Genomic DNA, 22063 nt, shown 5'->3' with positions numbered 1-22063 from the left:
ATACTTTCTTCCAAAGAGCAATGGTTTTTGAATAACATTATAACTGTCATGTTAGCATGCTTTTTCTGGTGGCATACATATCTAGTAATGATAATAGCCAAAATTCCCAGCCGAACTACAGTATTCATAGCATGCCTCTGGTTACCAATATCTACTCTAAGCTGATATCACTCAACTCATACCCTGCTCAGGATGCAACACCTTTTCCAAACGGTGATCATTCAAAATGATATTGGGGGAGTGGGGGAGGAAATTGAAGCCAGCTGTAAAATGTTAGTTCAGGTGAGAGTAGGAGAAATTAGGTACCAAACCCCAGCTAGACTTTAAGTACCCCAACTCCCCTATGTACAGAATCCACCTAGAATCCACACCCTCACAGAAATATTTATCAGAGTTATCTGGGGATTGCTAATGGCAATTCAATCCCACACGTGCTGTGGGAAGAGACAAAGTTCTAATACAAATTTGTGGGTTCTGCCCTGGGCCCAGGTACTTAAAAGTGATATGATCATGTCTCATTCCTTTGGATCTATATCCTGGTTGCTAAATATATGCTTAGGATAAAAAAGGGAGGCAAGTCTGAAAATAGAAGAAATGACTGGAAATTCAGAAGAACTCAATCTACAGTGCACTCTGGAGGGCTATTTGTTATATATTGTAACAAAGCCATTTTTTCTCATGTTCTAGGAAAGAATATGTATATCTTTTATTCATTTACAAAAATAAGAACTCAAACTACTACCATGTTATTGGTGCTTTGCCAGAGACCAGGTATGAATTCCAATAGAGCATTGGTTTATGTTTTTCTGGTATTATAGAGAATCAGTTCCACTCTAATGAAATGAAGTACTTCAGCCTGCACTTAGCCTTAATTGAAAGTCAGTGCTGCTACTCATATATATATATATATAAAGTTAATCTAATAAAACCAGGACAGGAATATGCAGCAATTTGCAGGATCAGGCCCTGGGAATGCTTCCTCTCTCCACCCCAAGATTAATGGGCATTTCCTTTAGATTCCCAAGGGCGTCCCTTTCCCCCACCTTTTAACAGTCCAGGAAGTCCCTGTGTCCCTGATGCTGGTATTTATTAATAATCTGAGGGAAACAGATCAGTTACTTGAAACTTGTATTTGATTTAGCAAATGTGATTGCAGACATTCAAAGACTCTCTTCACCTCTCAAAAACTGTAAAAAAAAACCTATAGAGGGGTAAAATAATTGTGAGAAGAACTCATCTGTGTTGTAGTTGAATCCCATTTTCCCCTCTTGCTTTATGTTCTGAATTTGCTTCTCTCTGTGAGAGGTCTCACCAGCATCAGTGATGGCAAGAAGTGTTGAAGATTAGCTCACATTTATCTGTTTTTCCTTTTACCTGCATGGGTCCAAATCTCTTGCAACCAGCTTGTTGGACACTACTTTTATCATTCAAGTCTAGTAACAGTGCAGTGCCTTATGGTGCTTTGTACACAGACTGAATGGTGAATACCTTAGGTTGTGTCATGGTGGAGGTAGATGGGACAAGATTTTATCTTATTGCTAATAAAGCAGAAAAAAATTCCTCTGACTCTTCTGGCTGCATGTTCAAGATGTTTATAAGAAAGGCAAGGCAAGGGAGGCAGGGTCTGTAACTATTAAAAAATACATGCAGTACATTCGTACCCAATAAAGACCAAGGCCAAAGGTTCTCAGGTGCGTGAGCACAGCTTAGTGAAACTTCCCTAGAACGTGATGTATAAAATTGCTGCTTTCCCTGCATGTAAAAGATCAAATTTGTGCCATTTGAAATCATCTCCCAATTTTCCTTCTATGCTTTCCCATATCCTGTTATTTTTTCCATCAAATCCAAAGTCTGACATAAAAGCTTCCTTATTTCACCTTAAAACACCAAATCGTGTTTTCTTTTTATATATAAATAACTTGCTCTACTTGCTCATCTGTTTTACCTCTATATTAATTCCTAGTTAGGCCCTAATATTTGTCTCAATTTTACGCTTGCAATATTGGGCTTTACATACAGTCTCGCTAAGCCTCAGCTTGCAGTATAGTATTGCAGTTTGTTTCCTTAGGTTTGTTTGTGACTCTTTCACAGCCGTCCATTGATACTAAAGCAGAGATGGTTAACAAATACAAGCTGGGAAAATCAGTTGATCTTCCGTTTACTGAAGGCCTGATGGAGAGCTGTACTGCAGTAGCTAATGCAAAGTTCTGGTTAAATATTGTCCTACCGTTTGCACTATACCGTCTGTTGTTTTTACACTGAAGGCTTAGCAGAGGTTGGAGGCAGTATTGACTTTGTAATTAAACTATTTTAACTTCAGGATTTTGTAATCACCATACTTAAACCATCTGTTATGGTACCTGGGTGATTTCCCCACCCCCCCCCCACCCCTCCCCTCAGAGAATAAAATGCCATAATGTTTTTAATTGCAAAGCAGTAGACTTCACAGCCTCTCTTATGATAGAGGTAGAAAGGGAAAATGAAGATAATTTCCTTTTTCTAAGACAACACGCAGAAGCTCATGGAGCTTTCACTCATTCTACTTAAGAGAGAAGGTACATGTAGGACCTTCCTCTCCCAGCTCCTGCTGTCCCCAGGTCCCAGGAGCAAAGTAGATGACTTCTTAGTGGGACACTTCCCTTTCCTGATTGACTACCCTGCATTAGCTGGAGAATTTGACTGGGAGAAGTAAGGAAAGGGGATGGAGGCTTAGCTCTACTGCTCCTTCCTCAGGGCAGCAGCAGGTGAGCAGCCTTGCTCCCGCGGGGAGCCACCGAGCTCTTCCTGTGTAGGGAAAGAAAACAGAAGATAGAGGTAAGGAGGAAGACACAGGGCAACGGCAGATTTTGTGAAGCCATTTACATCTGTTGACCTACCTGTGTGTCTCTCCCACTGACCAGTACCTCCAGCATCTTGTTTCTGAGGTTCTCAGTACTGTTCAGAAAGTAGCACTGCCTGTAAAAACTCGGGCAAATCACTTAGGACTTGTCTACGCCTGCAAATCGCACTATGTCAGTATGGAGAAAGCCACAGCAAACCTTTTGGGGGTATAACTACTTGGCATTCCCAAAGAAATGAGCTGGACTCTTGGCAATTGTAAAATTATGGACTTATACCATGAAATTAAGCCAATGCAAAAAAGATAGTCTTAGCTGAAATAGTTATGATGCTAATACTTTTAGATATTAAAACCTGAGCTATCTTTCTCTGCATCTGTTACACAAACTAACGATATCCCTTCCTTTCTCCTACCTGCACAGGATTCTTTTGTTTTGTTTTGTTTCGCCTTATTTGCTTGGTCTGCAGTATCAGCAGAACTAAATGTGTGCTTAATGTGTGCTGAGATAAAGTAGGGTTTTTCCTATTTTACACACGCAAAGTTAATCAGAAGTCTGAATTCTTCATTCCTGGTTTGCTGCTCTGAATGTAAAACACAAATCAGAGATCTTTTTGCACCTCATAGTTAAAAATATTTTTTCCTCTTCATTTTGCTGTGCTTCATCTCACACCAGTTTTGTGGATTGACCACCATTTTTCTAGTGCCAGACAATTAGATGCAGCTGTTTTGACCAGTACACTAGAGAAATACACTCTCATCTTATTACAGAAACCAAAAGTATTAAAAAAAGAAAAAAAAAAGGCTACTGCTTTATTAAAATGGCAGGGAATCTTCTCAGTTGTATTTGAAAAGAATTCACTTTTTTGCTGTCATTCTGCTTTGCCAAGCAAAGAAGAATTTTCTGTCAGAATAGATGAAAGTGCTAAAAGTAGACAGCAAATGCTCTACATACCTGAATATAAGATCCAGTTGTTCTCCCACGTATTGTACTGGTCACACATGTTGTGTAGACCTATGCTTTGATCTCAGCCCAGGTTTGTTTGGAATTTTAGCTTCTGAAGCTCTTTTTGAGGACAGCAGATAAAAGAGTGCTTAAGAGAGACAGATTTTTACTGTTAAACAATGCAAGCATAGTAGGAATTCTAAAGCTGTATTTGTGGCTGTAGAGATAGAGGGCTGGTTGCTCTTTGGTGTATCTTACATCAGCTGGCCCACAAACGCACATAAAAGTCTTCTCATGAAAATGTAAATTTCTTCAAGATTCCTGGAGGCCAAAAGTAAATTGATCAATGCAGCTTGATTGTAAATACATGAGAAATTCTAGATCTGATTTAATCCCATGTGAAAACAATAACCACTGTTAACTATTCATTGGCTACTTTTCCGCACAAGCCAGTTTAGCTCTAAAGATATTGGAATCAATGATATTGGGTTTCACTAATTTTCACTCCCCTTGTAAACAAATGGCATGCTTCTATTATTTCCTTTTCAAAACAAGGACCCTTGTGTCATGCTATAGTAGTTGTGAATAAGTGTAGTATTTTGACCAATACTACTGTAGGCCATTGTACGTAACTTAAAGCAAGACCCCTCCCTCCCCAGATTTTGTGAATTTTGTTTGTGAGCTCTATGGCTCTTCAACATGTACTTCCCTGGAAAAGCCATTTTATTAATGCCAGTCAGCAGGAACTGCTGAGTGTGCTACACTTTAGAAAAACTGTTTGCTTACTTAAGAAACTAAATGCAGATGTAGAAGCCTTGAGTTACCTTTTCAATTGTCAATAAACTGAAAGAACCAAGGCTTGCATTTTCAGGCTTTGGACGCACATTCACATGTTTTTTTCAAGGTGTTTTAAAGTGTTGCTCTGCTCAGCATTGCAAGGGTGAAGGTCTGTTTCTTTAAAGATGGATAGGTAAGTACTGAGAAGTAAATCTTATATAGATTAGACATCTAGATTTTTTTAGAAGGTATCTTCTGTGATTTACAGGATAAAGGATTAGATCCTCATACGTATCAAAAGTTCTCAACACCCATCAATGTTGATAAAGTTAGACTCTGAAGTCCATTTTCGTATGCAGCTTGGGCACTTGTGAGCTCATCTCTGGCCATCTTTCAGCTTAACCCCGTAGGACCTACAACCTGTAGTCAAATGTAGACAAAACACATCTTCTCCACTGCAAGCTATCTGGATATGAGACAGTTTCAGCTCAGATGCTGTGTAAGGCCCAGTTCAACGTGCTGAGATGAGTGACTATGTGTTTCTTTGAGGCTGGTGTTGCACTCCTTGCTTGTGTTGTTGAAGGGCTATAGTGGGGCTGAGGTTCACAGCATGGCCCAAGCAGATGCTTGTCTGGCCCCAACCTCCCAGATTGCCCTCAGACTTCCAGGGCCTAAAGCCACAAGGAACCTTAAAGCTTGTTGTGTGAGCATAACTCCTGTGTATCCTGTTGCCAACCAGGCTTCTCAGCCTCAACTGAGGTGCCTTGGATCCCCATATACTGCATGGAGTGGCTCATGCACTTCATATGGAAATCCTAGAGACAAGACTCTCAAAATTCGCATGAACAAGTGGGAAAGGAAATTGCTGAACAAAAACATTGTCAAGGACAGCTAGCTACCAAACTCCATTGCCTGGGAGGTAGAAGAGAGAGGGCCACACCACAGTTCCTGGCCTAAGTAGTTCAGCTTTGCTCATGTCCCTGTTGTCCTGGTCTCATGAGCATTTTACTCATCAGGGATAAGTCATGCTTTGACTGCTGGCAGTAGTGTGCACCTCATTCCCAGTTCCTCAAAGACAGCAGGAGACCTGTGAGGATACCCTTAGAAGATTGTAAAGGGCTGGGGAGTAAAGTCTGGTGAAGCTCATATCCATGATGTAGAGCAGATGTAGACCCTGGACTGGAGTAACTTTGGATTCATACTGTTTTCCTGGCGAGGGAACTGCTTGGCTCCAAAGTGGAGCCAGACTGTACTCCAGTGGTTATGCAGGGTCGACTGTATAATCAGGAGATTAGGACTGCAGTGCAAAGCAGGGGGGCAAACCAGTCTGACAGTACACACACACCTTTAGTTTCTCCTGCTGGCACTGTTCTGCTTCATGTAAATAAGTATACTTTAACCGGAGCAAGCCCAGAGATCTGCTATACTTCCAAACAAGCAAATGCCATGATCAGCTACAGTAGCTCAATATCTAACTTAATCTTTGAGTCTGTTCATATTTAGTTATTTAAGCAAAGTGTAACATCTCCAGTACATGGACTGAGTGCATTTCAGTCTCATCTTCAGTCTCATATCGTAGTGTTTTCATTATTATTTCCCTAGAATCTGCTATGTACCTTTCATTTAAAATGAAATTAACCTTTCAAATTTAGAAGGAAATTAAGAGTATGAATAAATTCTTAGATTATCTTCTAAAACTCTCTAAAAATTACTCATACTATCAACTATACAGTCTCAGATATTTTGGTAGTTTCAGATATAGAATTGAAAGAGACCCATTTCAGCTAGGGCACTGAGAACAGTCCATGAGCTCTTTTTCAACAGCATGAAGCCTATCATTGGATAACTACTATTTTGAGCAGGTTTAGGGTTTGACCATGTAATCTCTAAAATTAAAATACCCAGAACTAAAGGCTAGGGGCTGTCAGAAGCTCATAGTCTCTGTAGATTGGATGCAGAGGATGACAGATACAGTCTGTCAGTCAGTGGATGACACATTTGCCTCTGAAAGAAATGTGTAGAGTCAAAGTAAAGATGCTGTTAGAGGATGCTGCACATCTGGGCTGGTTTTTGAGGGCTGATCATACTTTGATGAGGCTTGGTAAAGACCATGTTAGAAAGAAAGGAAGGGCTGTTTACTGTACATGCCTGTATTATATATAATCAGTACCTTTCTGTAATGTAGATTTTCTAAAAGATGTAATTTTAATTAATTAAATTTTAATTCGTGATTCCTGTGTATCTTGGTGAGAAACAGTTAATAAAGCCAGCTTCTGAACAAAATTGAATGATAAAACAAGAAAAGTAAGCATGGCAAGAATAAAAAAGACATACAATATCAAACTCTTCCTAAAGTAGAATTTCACTGTATGTCTTTTTTTACTGTAGCAACCAGGGCACAAGGGCAGTATGAACATGTGGCCTTTTATTTGATCAAGGATAATAATCAACTAAGCTGAAAGGAAGGGAAGTAGATTTTCCTAGTTCAACCGCTTAATATAATCTTTTACGTGTTTCTAATTGTGTAACCATTGTTACATGCAGAATTGTAACATGCAGCCATTGTTAAATGGGAAAAAAGTGCAAATAGCAAAGAATCCAGAATGCAGAAAAATGGAATCTTTTATGCATATGAAATGTATTGAGCTTATGGAGTGTTGTTACTTATTCAATGGTGTTGTTAATTATATAATGAACAAGATATTCTGCCTTCCTCCATTTTAGAGCCCAGCCTTGCTTTTCTCCTCTTTGCCTGCTTGTCCCTTGGCAGGCTCGGGTCCTGGTGAGAAGTGATTTTGCCCAGCCTCATAATTGCTGCAGATTTCTAGTGACCATGGAAGCAGCATAGGTAGTTCCTGGTAGGATCTCCTAGTTTCCTGATCTTTTACCATCTCAGTAATGTTGATTATTTGGGGTCTAATCATTAGCGATGACACAAGGATCTCTCTAGAGGCTATAGATGCCTATAGTCCTCCCATTAGGGACATCATTCTGATTTTAAGCTGTGGAAAATGCATCTGTTTCCAACAACGTGGTTTCAGTTAATGACTGCTTAGACGTGTGAAGACATCCCATGACCAGTTGTCTTCTTCCCTGAACTCTATATGAAGAACCAGTACAAAGGCTGCTTTACAAACCCATATTGTTTTTCATTTTCCAGCTACAACTCCCAGGCAAGTGCCAAAACACACTGTGCTCCTTTAGAAATGTGCTGAGTAACCCTGAAAACATTCAAAGACAAAAACCTTCAAATTTGTCTGCACTTCAGAATAAGAAAAAAAACCAAGATCTGCAGTCAATATTCTCTCTCCAAAATCCAAACTTTATCAAGGTTAGATTGTAAAACTAAGCCTAACCATATAGCCTGTTGTAAGCTTATATACCCTGCCAGATGTATGCAGCTAGATGGCCACATTGGCAACAGCCCTTATCCTAGCTTGATGGCCTCTTTTAGACTTGCAAGTAGTTTAGGCTCACCAGATTAAACTAGCCTAAAACCTAATGCTAAATTTAAGCCTATCTAAATGTAAGGCCAGTCGCAAGCCCAACCATAGCATTAGGAGTTACTGTGAGACTCAGATTTTGGAAGCTACTCTCTCGTTTCTACAGTGTCTTCTAGGATTAGCATTTTTTGATCCTGGCTCACACCATTACTGACCCAGCCCCAGCCTTTCATTCGCACTCTTAGCTGAGGCTAATTACTATGTTGGTGACTCTTATAAATTTCAAGAATGAGCGTAGATCCTTGTAGGCCTTAAATTCAGCTTTAGCCTAACTGGCCCATTTTCTTACATTTCTTACTAAATGTAAAACCAAGTTTAAGTCCACTCTTAAGACTAGACTCTGAAAGAATCACAACTAGATGACCTGTTCTGGCAATGGCTTTTATATTAGCTCAACAACCCCTGCTAAATGCAGAAACATCCCACTTTCAGCAGTTCATGCCAAAGAAAAATCTAATTTTAATTCTGACTGTAATATTAACCTACACTGGTGTCTCTATATTCTAGTTCATCTAAAAGTAAGCATAGTTCGGGGATCCCTGTAAGCAGCAACATTAAGCAGAGCTTGATGGGCCCTTCTAGATCCAATGTTGACTCATGGTCTCAACTTCATGTTGACCTGACCCCTAAAGTTAATCGTAATACTAGAAGTAACTCAGATTTAAGCTTCACCCTAAGCACATCTTTAAGAATAGCCAACAAACTTTCCCAAATTAAATTAAGCATACCACATGGTTCCTACAGGCAGGAGCACTAAACCAAGCTAAGGCTTTATGCAGGCTCATCCAGCATACCAGCCTGAATCCTAACCCTTGAGCCCAACTATAACTGCTCCCAAATCTATAACTGTTCCCAAATCCAGCAGACACAAGCTTGTCATTAAAACTAGGCCTGTGACCTGTTTCAGACTGACAGTTAAGTACAGCTCTACAGGCACTTATTTGCAACAGTCATAGGGCCCATACTAACCAGCCCAGATTCCAGCCCTAAACCTACTGTCAAATCTAATCCTATCCCTAAAGCTAGATTAGTGATTCCAGTTAAACCTTAGCCCAAAACTATTTATAAAAGGCTGTTACTTACAGCCTTTTGGGTGTAATAGACCCCAAACTAACCCTAATCTGTTTCTTTCCAATTGTTAAATCTAGGTGAGGCCTCCTGCCTTTCCTAGATCTAATCACTAGCAGGCAGACTCAACAATTTTAAATCTAGCTTTATGGCCCCCTTTAGACTTATCATTACCCTAGTGTCGCGTGAAAGGGAGGGACGGAAGGCCCTTCCTTATCTTTATAATTTACGTTTGCCTGCCAGAGCCCCCCTGTTTGAGGACTTTCCCTGGGTCAGTTTCACAAAGTAAAAAGAATCTTTGTAATTTACGTTTGCCTGCCAGAGCTCCCCTGTGTGAGGAATTTCTCTGAGTCAGTTTCGCAAAGTAAAAAGAATTAGATTTTATTAAAGCRACAGATACAACAGGTTCGGAACTGCCGTTGATAAATGCACTTGCTGCTACAAATTTTCTKTCTATGAGCTCAAACTAACAATTAAGCGCTTTCAATAATAATATATTTTCCCGGGTAACATCCAACGTTTGTCGGAGGTGCAAGTCTTACCAAAGAGGCGTCCCTGTTTGGGGGAGGGGAGAAGGAGGCTCRCTCGTCAGCAATCTCCGGTGAACAGGTCGGCGGTTCAATTTTCTTCCCTTCCAAAAACTTTAGTGAGCTGTTCTCTCTTTTATAGTTGCTGAAGGTGGGATGTGGAAGCGCGGCAGACATACTTCATTGGCCAGATTGCCATTTGCGTGGTTGTTGGGGGTATGCCCCCCTTATTTACGTATTGTTATGCAGCAAAGGGCGTGATTTTTAATATGGTAAGCAGGGATAATGAGGCTGGGGGTACTATAGGTCAACAGTTAGTCTGTGAGCAGCAATTATTTTTTGGGATGCAACCCTTTGTGGTCAGGGGCGGACCGTGATACCTCCATATCGCTCCCTCCTCCACCGTGCAGCTGGAACAAACTGTCTGGCCTTCACCAGCTAGTTCGTTACTCATGTTGCAAAAGGGTGGTGTGCTTTGGCTGCCACGTACTGTTTTTCCCGTGTGCCCCCTTATCTTTCTCCCTGAATTCCCTCTTGTTCCCACACCCTAGGCTAAGTGGCATATTCTGGGCCATGCACTAACTATAGTGAGAAAATGAACCCTGATCTGAGCCTGAGGCCAAACCTTTTGCAATTACTGCTAGACTCCAGACTGAACAAAGCTGCTGAAGTCCCTTTGAGATCTAGCAGTAGGCTAGGATATGACTGCTTTTCATAGGTGAAGTGGTTTTGCTAGGCACTGTGGTACTGTCTCTTCTAATCACAAGGATGAGATATTGGTGGAACCTGGTACCTGTGTAATGGTTGTCATCTGTTGGTGGCCTCCAAATTATCGCTGTTGCCACACTAGACTCTGTTGTCTGTGTGCAATGTGGAGATTGGCTTGGTTTCTTCAATTTCCCCTCTTCCCCTTATTATGTATGTCCCTTGTTGACACTTTGCTGTGTGAGTGGGGTATTTTAGTGGGTGTTAAGTTGGAAGTAGTACTTGTTACTGTGGGACACCCCATCCTGTGGCAGTATGTACTGTTATTTGTCCCAGAGATACGGACCTGTATTGTTACTTTCTCTTGCTTCTGCAGATTCGTGCATTTCTCTGCCTGATCTTTGATTCTGTTCGTAACAGATTTAGCTTCTTTAGTGCCATCTGCTCTTTCAACAGTAATGGCATCTCTGCAGTTTTTCCTGAAGTGCTCTAAGAATGCTTTTTTGCAGCTGTTTCTTCTCTGGACCAATTTATTTGTAAGCCTGAAGTTTACTCAGTTCTGATCCCACACTGAATGAAATAGCACTGCACTATACCTTACGAAGCCTCTGTTCTCATTCTGCCATACCTGCAATTAGGCAATGCCCTTCTAATAGTCTGCCTTGAATATAAGGTTCTGCTAAATGGCTCATGCCTACCTGCTGCACAGCAGACCCCCTTCTTCTTTGTGATATTCCACATGCTAGACAGAGATGGCTGGCAGAAAGCTGATCAGACCACTAAAATGCATTTAGCATGTGTGATCATAGTATAGTACACAGGTTTATTGTGGAGTGCAAAGTAGAAACTGATTGTGCCAAACCAGTGTTCAATGCATGAACTTCAGGCCCACATCTTTGCAGTTCTACCTTTTTCAAAAAGTAATTTTGCTTTGCTTTCACTATATATTTGAAAGGCAAAGACAAACTTTATTTTGCTGATTTTGAGTCTGGAACAAAATCCCTATGATCTAGACTGTTTTTTAGAAGAATAACACTTCTCTTCCAGCCCTGATTGTGTAGGTTTCCTGGTTGCATTGCTAAGCACAGAATTACAACCCACAAGATAATCGGTCCTTCTCCAGTACTGCTTCTTCTTGCTCGGTCCAGTTTCTATTAGAATCTGTTTTACTTTAGAACTGACAGCACAACTGATCTGTTCATCCATCCATTCTGCCTTTCCTAGCGCCAGTTCAAATTCATTGATATTGACAAATAGATAATTTTCATATTTCTTTCTTGGATTTTTTTTTCCTTTGGCAGCATTCATTTGGCACTGATCATACTCAATTTTTTGTCTCTTATTTTCTGACATATATGTGCTAGAAACAATATATGAATGCATACACAAAAATGCAACTGAACTGAGTAATACACAACCACCAAGTGGTGACTCCATTAATTCTCAAAATTATTTGCTGTAATGCTGCTGCACTACTAAATGTACGAATCTTCCCATGGGATATCTCCAAAAGCTATGAGTGATTTGGTTTCCCACAGATAAAACTTAGTCTGACATTTTAAGAAACCATAGTAAATAATGTAGCACCGAATTCATCAAACCACATATTTGACTGAACTACGGGATCATAAAGATGGACATTTCTCAGCTGGTTTGCTGAGATACAATTATTATGTTTTTGCCTTGTTATGCAATACCATGAGAGATTTGGCTTAACTAGCTATTTGAATATTAGAATATTTTTACTGTCCTTTGCTTTTGATAATGAAATGTAATTTACAGCAGTTTGATACTTTATGCTACTCTGCATTTTGCAGCCATCATGATAATCTGCACATCTGATGATGGAATATTGGTTCTTATATCTGATGAAGTGCAGACAAAGCAGTTTATGCCCCAAAAGCCCCAGCGTGAAATGGTTCACATGCAAAAAAAAGAGACTGGGAATGATATATATAAATCACACAAAACATACGTGAGTCACTGTGTACCACCAACTGTGGTAGGACCTGATGACCAAGACCTTACTCACTGAAGCCCGTTTATGGCTGCTTACTTCCTCTTAATTATACACTGCGGGGGTGACCTCACATAATTTCAAAAATATGGAAGTTAAATTCAAAATTTAAAGTAATTATTTAGGCCAATTCATTTGTCAGTGGAGAGGACCAAGCATTTCAGGATGGTGACTTATCCCTCTTCTGCCCCTTTCCCCTCTTAGACAGCTCATTTGGAATAGGAGGGACCCTCCTCTGTATACCGACTATAGAGGAAATCTGTGTGATGAGCTTAGATGAGAAACCTGACTTTTCAGTGACCAATTTTAGGGGAATATATATGCTAACCTGAATAATTAAGAAGAAATAACTCTTCTGCTGTAGTTATTTCACTTGCCCAATGGATATTTGTCTGAACAGCCTGTATAACCACTACACGTTATTGAGAATTTTTGTTGAAATCAAAACTTTCCATTTGTGGTCACAATGTAAGACTCCACTCTGACTTAGGAAGCAACTGACCTAGAGTCTCCTACATCTCAGCTACTTGAACYGTGGTGTCTGTCTCATTTCTGCATAAAATATTTCACATCAATAATGATTCATGAGTTAGTCCAGTCAATGCTACTTATCATACTTCTGCTGCAGTCAGGTTTTCATAATAGAAAATACTATAAGGAAGGATGAAATAAAGTTATAGAGGATTAGAAATAAAAATTTAATCTTCGTATCATCTATTTTCTTCCACCAAAAATGGCCTACAATCTAATTCCATAGATCCAGCATATATTCAATGGCCTAAATGAGAACATGGATATCAAATAGCTTCAAATAGTTCACAAAACTGGATCTAAATCCAAATCTGAATCTGCTGTTAGGACCATCTGTTTACAGAATAACATCTATTATTTCATGAACGTGTAAAGAGAAGCTAGTTCTGTAAGTCTGTTCTTTTCTCTGTCCTCTTTAACATTGTTAAGTAAATTTTTTTTTGCCTGGCTTCTTCAGAAATATATATACATGAATGTTTATACACAGAGTATCATGGCACTTGTAATTTTTTTTTTTTATTAAAACAACTGATCTAAAGGGTTGCAAATTTTTTTGATCAACTTTCTGCTTTTAGTCTGAATATACACAGTTGCCCTAAATCCATGAAAGTTAATGGAAATCTTTCTGTGGATTTCCACCAGCAATTGGTTTGGGCTCATACCAGAAGTAATTTTGAAATCCCATGACATTTTGTGTCATAGTTTCATTTGTTTCAGTTATCCAGCTACAGTAGCAGGCAACTGAAATTAGTTAGCTTATGATATTTACTTGTTTTTGTTGGTTTTATTTTCAAAGAAAATATTTCCCACAATATGTTTTATTTGTTTCCTGAGGACTTTCACTTACACAAGCAGGCACTAAACATTTGAAATTGACTTTTCAAAGCACAACAGTAAAAAACTTAAGAATTTGGCTTAGTTTCATTTAAAACAGTAAAAATTGACCTTGTAAACATTTCCATAGGAGGTAGGATACATACATTTGACAATCTGTCAAATAAGAGAAAGTAAACAGTGACTCTGCAATCCTAATAAATAATGAGCAACACAGGCATTAAATAAACATTTTTTATACAAAAAGATATAAGTGAAAGACTAAAATATCATTTTTAATAAATTAGGAATAGATGTAATAATTTCTTTACAACTTAGTCATGTTTGCAAGAATCACTGATTCTTTCTTCTCACCCTGAATTTCTGACTGGAAAGCCATATAGTGGTGACGATTCTGAGTGATTCACAAGCAGAGCACAATCTGAATATAGCTTTTTTGTGTGTGTGTGGAGGAGTTCTAATAGCTCTAAAACAGCTCCTTTAACACCTATATGCAGTACTTTTCTATCCCACTCACTTAAGTCATCATAACCTTAGTTATCAGATCCTTAATGTCTGCAATTGGAAAGTAAATTTAAAACAGTGGCATTTCTCTCCCAGTTCAGGTCCCTCCAGCAGCTGCTCCCATGAAGACAGTGTTGATTGGTGGTAAAGATGATACCATATMTCTGCTTGGTGGCCCGTGGGACTCCAGATTTTCCTGGGAAGGGAACTGACCAGATGTTCCATACATACACTGTGAGGAAGCTGTAGTTTGCATGTTTGAAGCTATGAAAACAAAAGGTAATCATCACTGCAAGTTTTCTGTTTAGTATTTTGTTAAAATATAATCCACTTTCATTTGCTGGAAACCCTTAATCTACCAGGTACACCACGTGAAAGACTGAAATTTCAGCTTTCCTATACTTTACTCAATTTACCTATCCTTTTATAACTTTTCTTCAGTGGCTCCTTACACTATCATGGGATAGCTCAAAACCCATATACCAGTGAACTCTGTTAAAAATACAGCTATGGGCCTGAAGCTTACAGCCTACATATGAACCATCTTCTATAAAAACTATGTGAAACTATTCTATTTGTTTTCCTCCTCTTTCCATATCCCATACTCACTGATGGTACCACTATTTCTGCATACAGTCAAGCCTACCACGAGGCACATGTCAATATGGAATACATAAGCTACTTGATAGGTACAATCCCTGAGCGGTGGTGCTGGCTTGTCTTCCCCCTTTAGCTTCACTTAAAGAATTAAACATTGAGCTCTAGCAGAGCCTAAAGGAGACAAGCAATAACCAATCTTCTGCACAAGGTTAACAGAGAAGTAATAGGAAGAGGTTATGGATAAACACCCAAAACTGTGCCCTAGTTTACATCTTCCATCCAATACTTATGACTGTTTTTTGGAATATGAAACCAAACTCGGCCGCCATTTGATTAATACATACACCAAAGCAAACACCTTGGGGTTAGGTCTTTCCCCTAAAATTCGGTAGGAGCTTTGCCTAATTCACACAGCTGTTGAAGCACAGGACAGGAAGGGACTAGTGCAGTCCACAGGATGAAGTATATCTAAACTGTGCCTGACAAAAGATTCACTTGATTTATGTGAGGATCCTTAAGGGATGTTGGAGGATTCCAGCCCACTAGCTCACTTAACAGTTAGAAAGTGTCTCCTAATACTGATTTTCCTGCATTTCAGGCAAATCATGGACAATGGATCACAGTCCTCTTTATGTGAACAAAGAGTCATTAAACCCATTGTCCTGAAATATTAAGGAAACCACATCATATGATATATCCTAGGAATTTACCTATTTTATCTCTATATTACACCAGAATACTTATCCCTTGCATCTTATGTACTATATGTGTGAGCTACAGTATAATTCTAAGCGCCTGTTAAGATGCTAAAAAGTTCCTAGCTCTTGTTCAGTCACTGGCTGTACTTACGCATAGGAGTCCGACAGACAATTGAAGATGAGGACTCTGTATAGTATGAGCCTGTTTGTTTTCTTCCACTCTCATCCAAGATATTAAGTGGATCATGAATATCATTATATGATGGCAGTGATCGAATGCTGCTTACACTGCTGATCACAGAAACATGTTGATCCACCATTGATCCAAGTCTGTGAGATTCTGGGTAATTTACATTGTTTCCGTAATAGTCTATTGACAGGAGAGTTGGAAAAAAGAAAGCAGAGTTAAACTGCTGTTGAAGAGAAGGGGTAGGGTAGGAGTGTGGGGAAGGGGTTGGAATTATAAAAAATGGTTTATTGATCTGACTGCTAGTGAACAGCTATGTGACCCAGCACTTATTTAACTCCTCTTTTTCAGTTCCTCTTTATGCCATGAGGATATTTATTTCCTACTATGCTGCATGACTTAAATTACTTTAAAGCTAGCAAAGCGATTTGACTTTAAGAGCTCATGAGAGGGAAATGCAAAGCAGTGAAGTCAAAACCACATTCTTGAAAATGAGCCCCTCTGCACATCAGAGGATATAGAATTAAAATCTTATTTTCCAAATTTGGACAAATAAAAAATCAGAGGTGGCAAATTTTCTTGGTGCAATCAAGCTGTGTGAAAAAAGCCAATGAGAACAGTAATGCAATGAGAGTATAGACACTATCTTTCATAGAGCCTGGATTTCAAACTTAAAAACTTAGCTATAGTTCCAGATGCCACCTCTTCAGTCTAAATATGATCACTGTAGTTTTGCTCTCTTGACTGTATACAAATATTTTAAAAAAGGATCGTTAAAAGGCTAGTAAAAAGATGAGTGATTGGATGATGACAAGATAATGCCATCAAATGCATACATACATGTTCCATTTCACTGGAGCTTATCATAATCTATGACAATAGGTAATTGTTACTGGGTGAGTTCCTTGAGAATAAGGCTATTTATGTACACATATAGGCTAATAACATTAAAGGATTATATGCAGTGACGGACCCAAAAGCGGGGTGGTAATGAGGGAAAGAAAAGATCCTAAGAGTTCAGTCAAGCCTTCAGTACAGAATTAAATTTCCATTCTAACTTCAGAATCAAATGGTAATATTGTAGCTGGTGGCCAGAGGAGACACCATGTGGACTTGTACCCACAGTTCAGTGCTCCCTTCTGTCAAGGAAGCAATCAAGGAAAATATACATGGAAATAAAATCTATATAATAATATATATGTGTGGCATATACACATGAATATATACAAGCAGTATTCCTGCGTGTCTTTCCTGAAGAAGAGGAAGGTGTTTTATAAATGTTTCTACAAACTATAGGATATATAGCAATAATTTCACCCACTATATATCTAAAGTAGAACATGGCAGCAATTTTACACTTGAAGTATGAGAATATATTAGGGCCACCTCTTAAAATAATGCTAATCCGCATTTTTATATGCTTTTGTTTCACCATCCTGACACTGTGATTAGAATGGCCTGCTATACTGTTCCCAGAAGTAAGCTATTTTATGCCATCTATATTTTACAGTAGATGTTTTGGTGGCTTTTTGAAGGATTGCTAAATCATAGTCATCCTTGTTTTGCTTCTATTGTGCAGGACAGGGTGATGATGCCAAAGGAAGGTTATTTGAGGTCAACTGAGGATTCCTCAGAGGAATCAATCAATCAATCATGAAGTAGCTTGTTAAGCTGCTTTACAATCTATGTGTGTCATCCAAGAAGTAGAAAACACGAACTTATAAACAAATCTTCCATAGGAAAAAGCAGAGAAAGAATGGTTTACTCTGGCAAGGAAAGAGAAACAGAAGAGAAAAAGAAAAAATATATTAATATATATTAATACCATTGGAAGCATTAGGGGGATATGTTGCTCCTGGACAAGAAGACACCGAGTTGCTCAAGAAATTGAAGCTCCCAGTATTCAGAAACTGCATATTGTGTGTGTCCTGAGTCATGGATGAGGGACCATAGCTGGAAGGGGATCTGGCATTGTATGGAGACACAGAGCAACTGTTGCTGAAGTAGTCTCTGGAGAACTGCTGTTCATTCAAGGTATTGAATCGGCTGTGCTCTGCTCTGTGGTGATAAATTCCTGAAGTAGAATGGGCCTGAGTTCTGAACATGGCTTGATAATTGGAATTGGTTCCATAATAATTCTGATTAGTTTGTGACAAAGTCTGATAAAGGGGTTCTGAGTAGGAAGAGCACTGTGAATGTGTGGATAACACTGGGCCTACACTTGGAGGTCTCCCAGCCATTGGCCCCTGGTTGATAACACTTCCTCGGCTGACCATGGCTGGTGAAATGGGTGGAGTCATCAAGTGGCCAGTGCTTTGAGAGAGCTCCATCTGACCTGGAAAAAATAAACATTAGTTGTGGTCAGCATTCATACTGTAGTACTGCTGAATAGAGTGGACTCTGTTAAAACACTAACCCTCTATGTGAATTCTGCATTATCATTTGAAAGCTTTACATTGGACCCCATCTAATCAATGGCTTCTGGCTATAAAGGTTCCCAGTTTCATTCTCCAGCTTGGAGACTGCCACATTAAGTGGGAAATTCCAGCAGTTACAAGTCTCATGTAGATCTTACTGTTCATTCCGTACAGTGGAAGATTATTCCAAGCCAAGAGGTACAAAGATAGTTTTATCATTGTTAGAGAAGGAGAGAGTAGAAGAACTGATACATACCTGTCAACTGCATATTCTCACTGTCTCCCGTGGAGAAGGGGTTCAGACCAGAAGGTACACTGCTAGGCTGGTTAGCTGACAAGGACACATAGGTTTGCTCTGCTAGACACTCATTTTTGACTGAAGGGTCGCTGGGCAGAGGAGTAGCTTTGTTACGATTTGCTAGGAAGCAAGAGCTTGGTGATGCAGTAAAGGTGGCTTTGCTTGCATCTGGAATAGCAAGTGAAAACTCTTGGTGACTGTTGTGTATGTTCATTGCACATAAATTCACCATTAGCATAGAGACAGCACATGAGCTGCCTGTTTTGTTCATATCTTTGGTTACTTATTTTAAAAACCCAGTAAAGCCTCCAAATTTTGCATGTAGCCAATGAATACAAATACTGTTCTAGTCTTAATCTTTCCAATGAAACTGCTTGTATCATATTCTGACCACAGATCTATATCACAGAGAATTAGCTCCTTACTGAAGACATCATAGTGGGTCAGGTCTATTCCGTTGAAGTAAATGTCAACAATGAAGTCCACTAAATTGCACTAAGAATGAATCAGGCTTACAACACTTCAACCTAAAGAATTGACAGTGGGAGTTTTAGAATGTTTAAAGTCTATTTATTTTTATACTGAAACCTAGAAAAAAGTATTTGTTTTATCCTGTACTTCTTCAGTATTCTGCAGACGATTGATAAAGTTAGTGGAAGATTTGCTATTCTTCAGTGGAATCATGACTTCATCTTATGGTTTCAAGTACTTCATCTAAGTGTCTAAGGAGAAGGCAACTGCTACATAGGACAAGGCTTTTCCTGAAGACTGAGTTAAAAAAAGCACAGCATCTACTCTCAGACAAATTCAGTGCCAGTTTCTTGGAGCAAAGGGCAGGTTTGGAGTAGCAACAACCAAAAAATTAAGGCTGATTTCAGATACTAATGTAAATCAAAAATAATTCTGAAGGACTCAGAGAAGTTTCACTGGATTTTTAGGAATTAACTTAGACCAAAATTTGATCCAAATGCCAGTTCTTAATCTTCATTCATTTTAAAGCAAAGGACCTGTAATGTATGACTTCAAACTGCCTACCCTGAAGAAGCCTGGTAGCTAGAAAATTTTAAGGAGACTATTTTAAATTTTTTTGTTTCCCTTCCACATGGTAGTACTTCGCCCAGAGGCTGAATAGGGTTCCAACCCTTCAGGGACCTTTGTATGTTGGTAATCTTTATTACATCCTAATTCAAGGTGTAATTGCATATTTCAGCTTTGGTGGAAAAACTGGATGGCGAATTCCTGCTCTCTCTGCTACTTGCACCTCTTTCTGCATAAACACTGCAGTTTGTGGCCCTGCAGTTGCATCAGCACAAGTGTTTGTTGAATCCCAGATCATTTCCCACAAAATGTCATTAGGTGAACTGTGTTAGGAAAGTGGGAATGAATGACTGAGAGGATGGTCATAAGCTTTTCTGATGGATTTGACAATATTGTATGTAACTATACCTTCAGCAGAAGACAGTAAGTCTGCTTCTGATTGACAGAAAGTCTGCTTCTGATGTATGTAAATTTCTAAAAATCAAAGAATACATTCAAAAGAACCAAGCTCCAGTTACCTAAATTCTTCATGTATTTGTCCAGTAGATTCTGGAGTTCTTGTTCTTTGTCATTGTTGAACTGTGTCTCCATGGCGAGCAGGATGTACTCATCTAGTAGCATGCGGATCAAATGAAAAGAACCTTTTGGAAGAGAAAGAGAGAGAGTACCTGAGTTATCTTTGTGACCATCTCTCACCACTCTACAAGAAGCAAGTGAAACAAACAAATAATTGTGGACTTTAAATGACCCGGCAAGACCAACAAGGAATAGTGCCTAAATTCTAGCTCTAATCTCTCTTCGCACTGGCCCACCTAGCTCAATTGTTTACTGTCCTGTAGGCTATTTGACCACTAATTACATCAAAGAAAAATACTGATGAAAGTGAGACATGCTTTATACTTGAAGAGGGCACACAGTGGAGCTAGATAAGGCCGAAGTCTGCTAGAATGCCTCTGCTCTATTTCTGTTTGTCTTGTGCTAAATAACCAGACAATAACTAGTGAAGTCTTTGACCTTATTTCAAGGATATATCACATTAAAAATGTGTCTCTCCTTACAGCCATTCCAAATGCCTCTGAATTTGTGATAACAGTGTACCTACAACTACTGAGATAACTTGGGAAATAATGTACTGGATTTAAAATGAATTTCATTTGCTCTAACATTTTCTATTTTAAAGGATATTCTTTCCGATATTCCCCAAAATGTAAATATTTCTAAAGGTGGGTGTGTGAACCTGAATATTTAAATGTCATGAACACACTATTGAATTGAATGCCTCTTGATCGCAGAATTAAGTAACAGTGGTGATCTGTCAAATTCCTTTTGCTATTATGAAAACATGCAACACAAAATCTTCTCTACAGCAGTAATTTTTATCAAACTGATCCACATGTAAAGCTAATAATTTAGATCTTCTGTCTCATATATTGAGATATGTAATTATGGTTTCATTGCCATATCAAAACAAGCACAGCTTCTAGCTCTTAAATAGCAAAGCAGTAGCAAACAGCAATTCAGAAGAAAGACACCTTTGGAAAATAAACATGTAACGCAGGCCACCAACAAATTATTGATAGCATTTTCTGTGAAGCATTAGTTTGAAAAACACATTGCACAGTATTTGTGGCTTTGATCAAAGAATCTTTAGAATCGGACAGGTTCCTCTACTGAGGAAATCGTGGAAAGGTGGGATTAGTGCCAGCACACGTGCACAAAGTAGGAGGGTTTTTACAAAGCCCAGGGTACCAAAACTCGATGCGTTGTTTAGGGTGAGATTATGCATCACTCGAGCACCAAAAAAACTCCATTTGAGAAGGAAGTCTTGAGCTCTCTTCTTTAATGACCTCCCATTTTGCTTGCTTGCCTAAAGGAGAGAAGTAGTAAAATCCTGTAAGTATGCTAACTTGCTTTCAGCACACAGAATAGAAGAAAGGAGGACTGAGGACGCTTGAGAATTCATGGAGTCCTTAACTCAGACTAATGTGGCAGGGTGGCAAGCTGCCTGATTCAAACTCTCTTCATAATGTATGTCCTTAAAGTGATAAAGAGGAGAAGCATTCACTTCTTTCAGGGCAGCCAAAGTAGAGCTCTGATCATGTATTTGATGAAGCAAACTGCTTACTGCTTGAGCTCTGCAGTGCCCTGATGGTGTTTAAATTAGCTCATGTTCTAGTCTTAAAGGTGCCAGATTGTTCTGTAAATATACAGCTGTACAGGAAGAAACAAAAAAATCTCTTGGCACTATGTTATTCCACATAAATAAGGAGTGGGAATTAGTCTCTGTACCTTAATGTAATCTGCATGATGCTTGCCAGACTCTTTCTCTTACAAAATGGTATGTTTGCTATTGTAACACTGAGGCTTTTAATACTGCTCACTTCATACTGTCACTTTGCTCTGGCAGTACTTTGTTCGTGTGGTAACAGTATGCCATGTAGCTTTCTCAAACAGTAAGCAGAAAGAAGCTGTTGTGTAAGTTTGACAGTAACCGCACTTTAACATGAACAGAAGGTAGAGAGCAATGGAGGGATTACATGTTCTGTAAATGATTAGCTCCTACTTAGCTGATCTGAA

General features: G+C 39.1%; 1 protein-coding gene across 1 annotated transcript in view; it reads right to left on the bottom strand.

The window, feature by feature from the left end:
* Nucleotides 1–14345: 14345 nt before the first annotated feature.
* The window catches only part of RFX6 (regulatory factor X6), a 39869-nt gene continuing 32151 nt past the window's right edge, over nt 14346–22063 (bottom strand). Inside the window, exons 14-19 of the mRNA XM_026065981.1 lie at nt 21236–21353; nt 20005–20127; nt 18407–18616; nt 17559–18068; nt 15698–15916; nt 14346–14512 (exon numbers count right to left, since the gene is read on the bottom strand). Coding sequence (XP_025921766.1) covers nt 14346–14512; nt 15698–15916; nt 17559–18068; nt 18407–18616; nt 20005–20127; nt 21236–21353 — 1347 coding nt within the window. The remainder of the gene's footprint in view (nt 14513–15697; nt 15917–17558; nt 18069–18406; nt 18617–20004; nt 20128–21235; nt 21354–22063) is intronic.

Source organism: Apteryx rowi, unplaced genomic scaffold, assembly GCF_003343035.1.
Source record: "Apteryx rowi isolate R43461 unplaced genomic scaffold, aptRow1 scaffold_235, whole genome shotgun sequence".
NCBI classification, from domain to species: Eukaryota; Metazoa; Chordata; class Aves; order Apterygiformes; family Apterygidae; genus Apteryx; species Apteryx rowi.
Note: the sequence above shows the minus strand (reverse complement) of the source record. Positions and strands in the feature narration are given on the sequence as shown.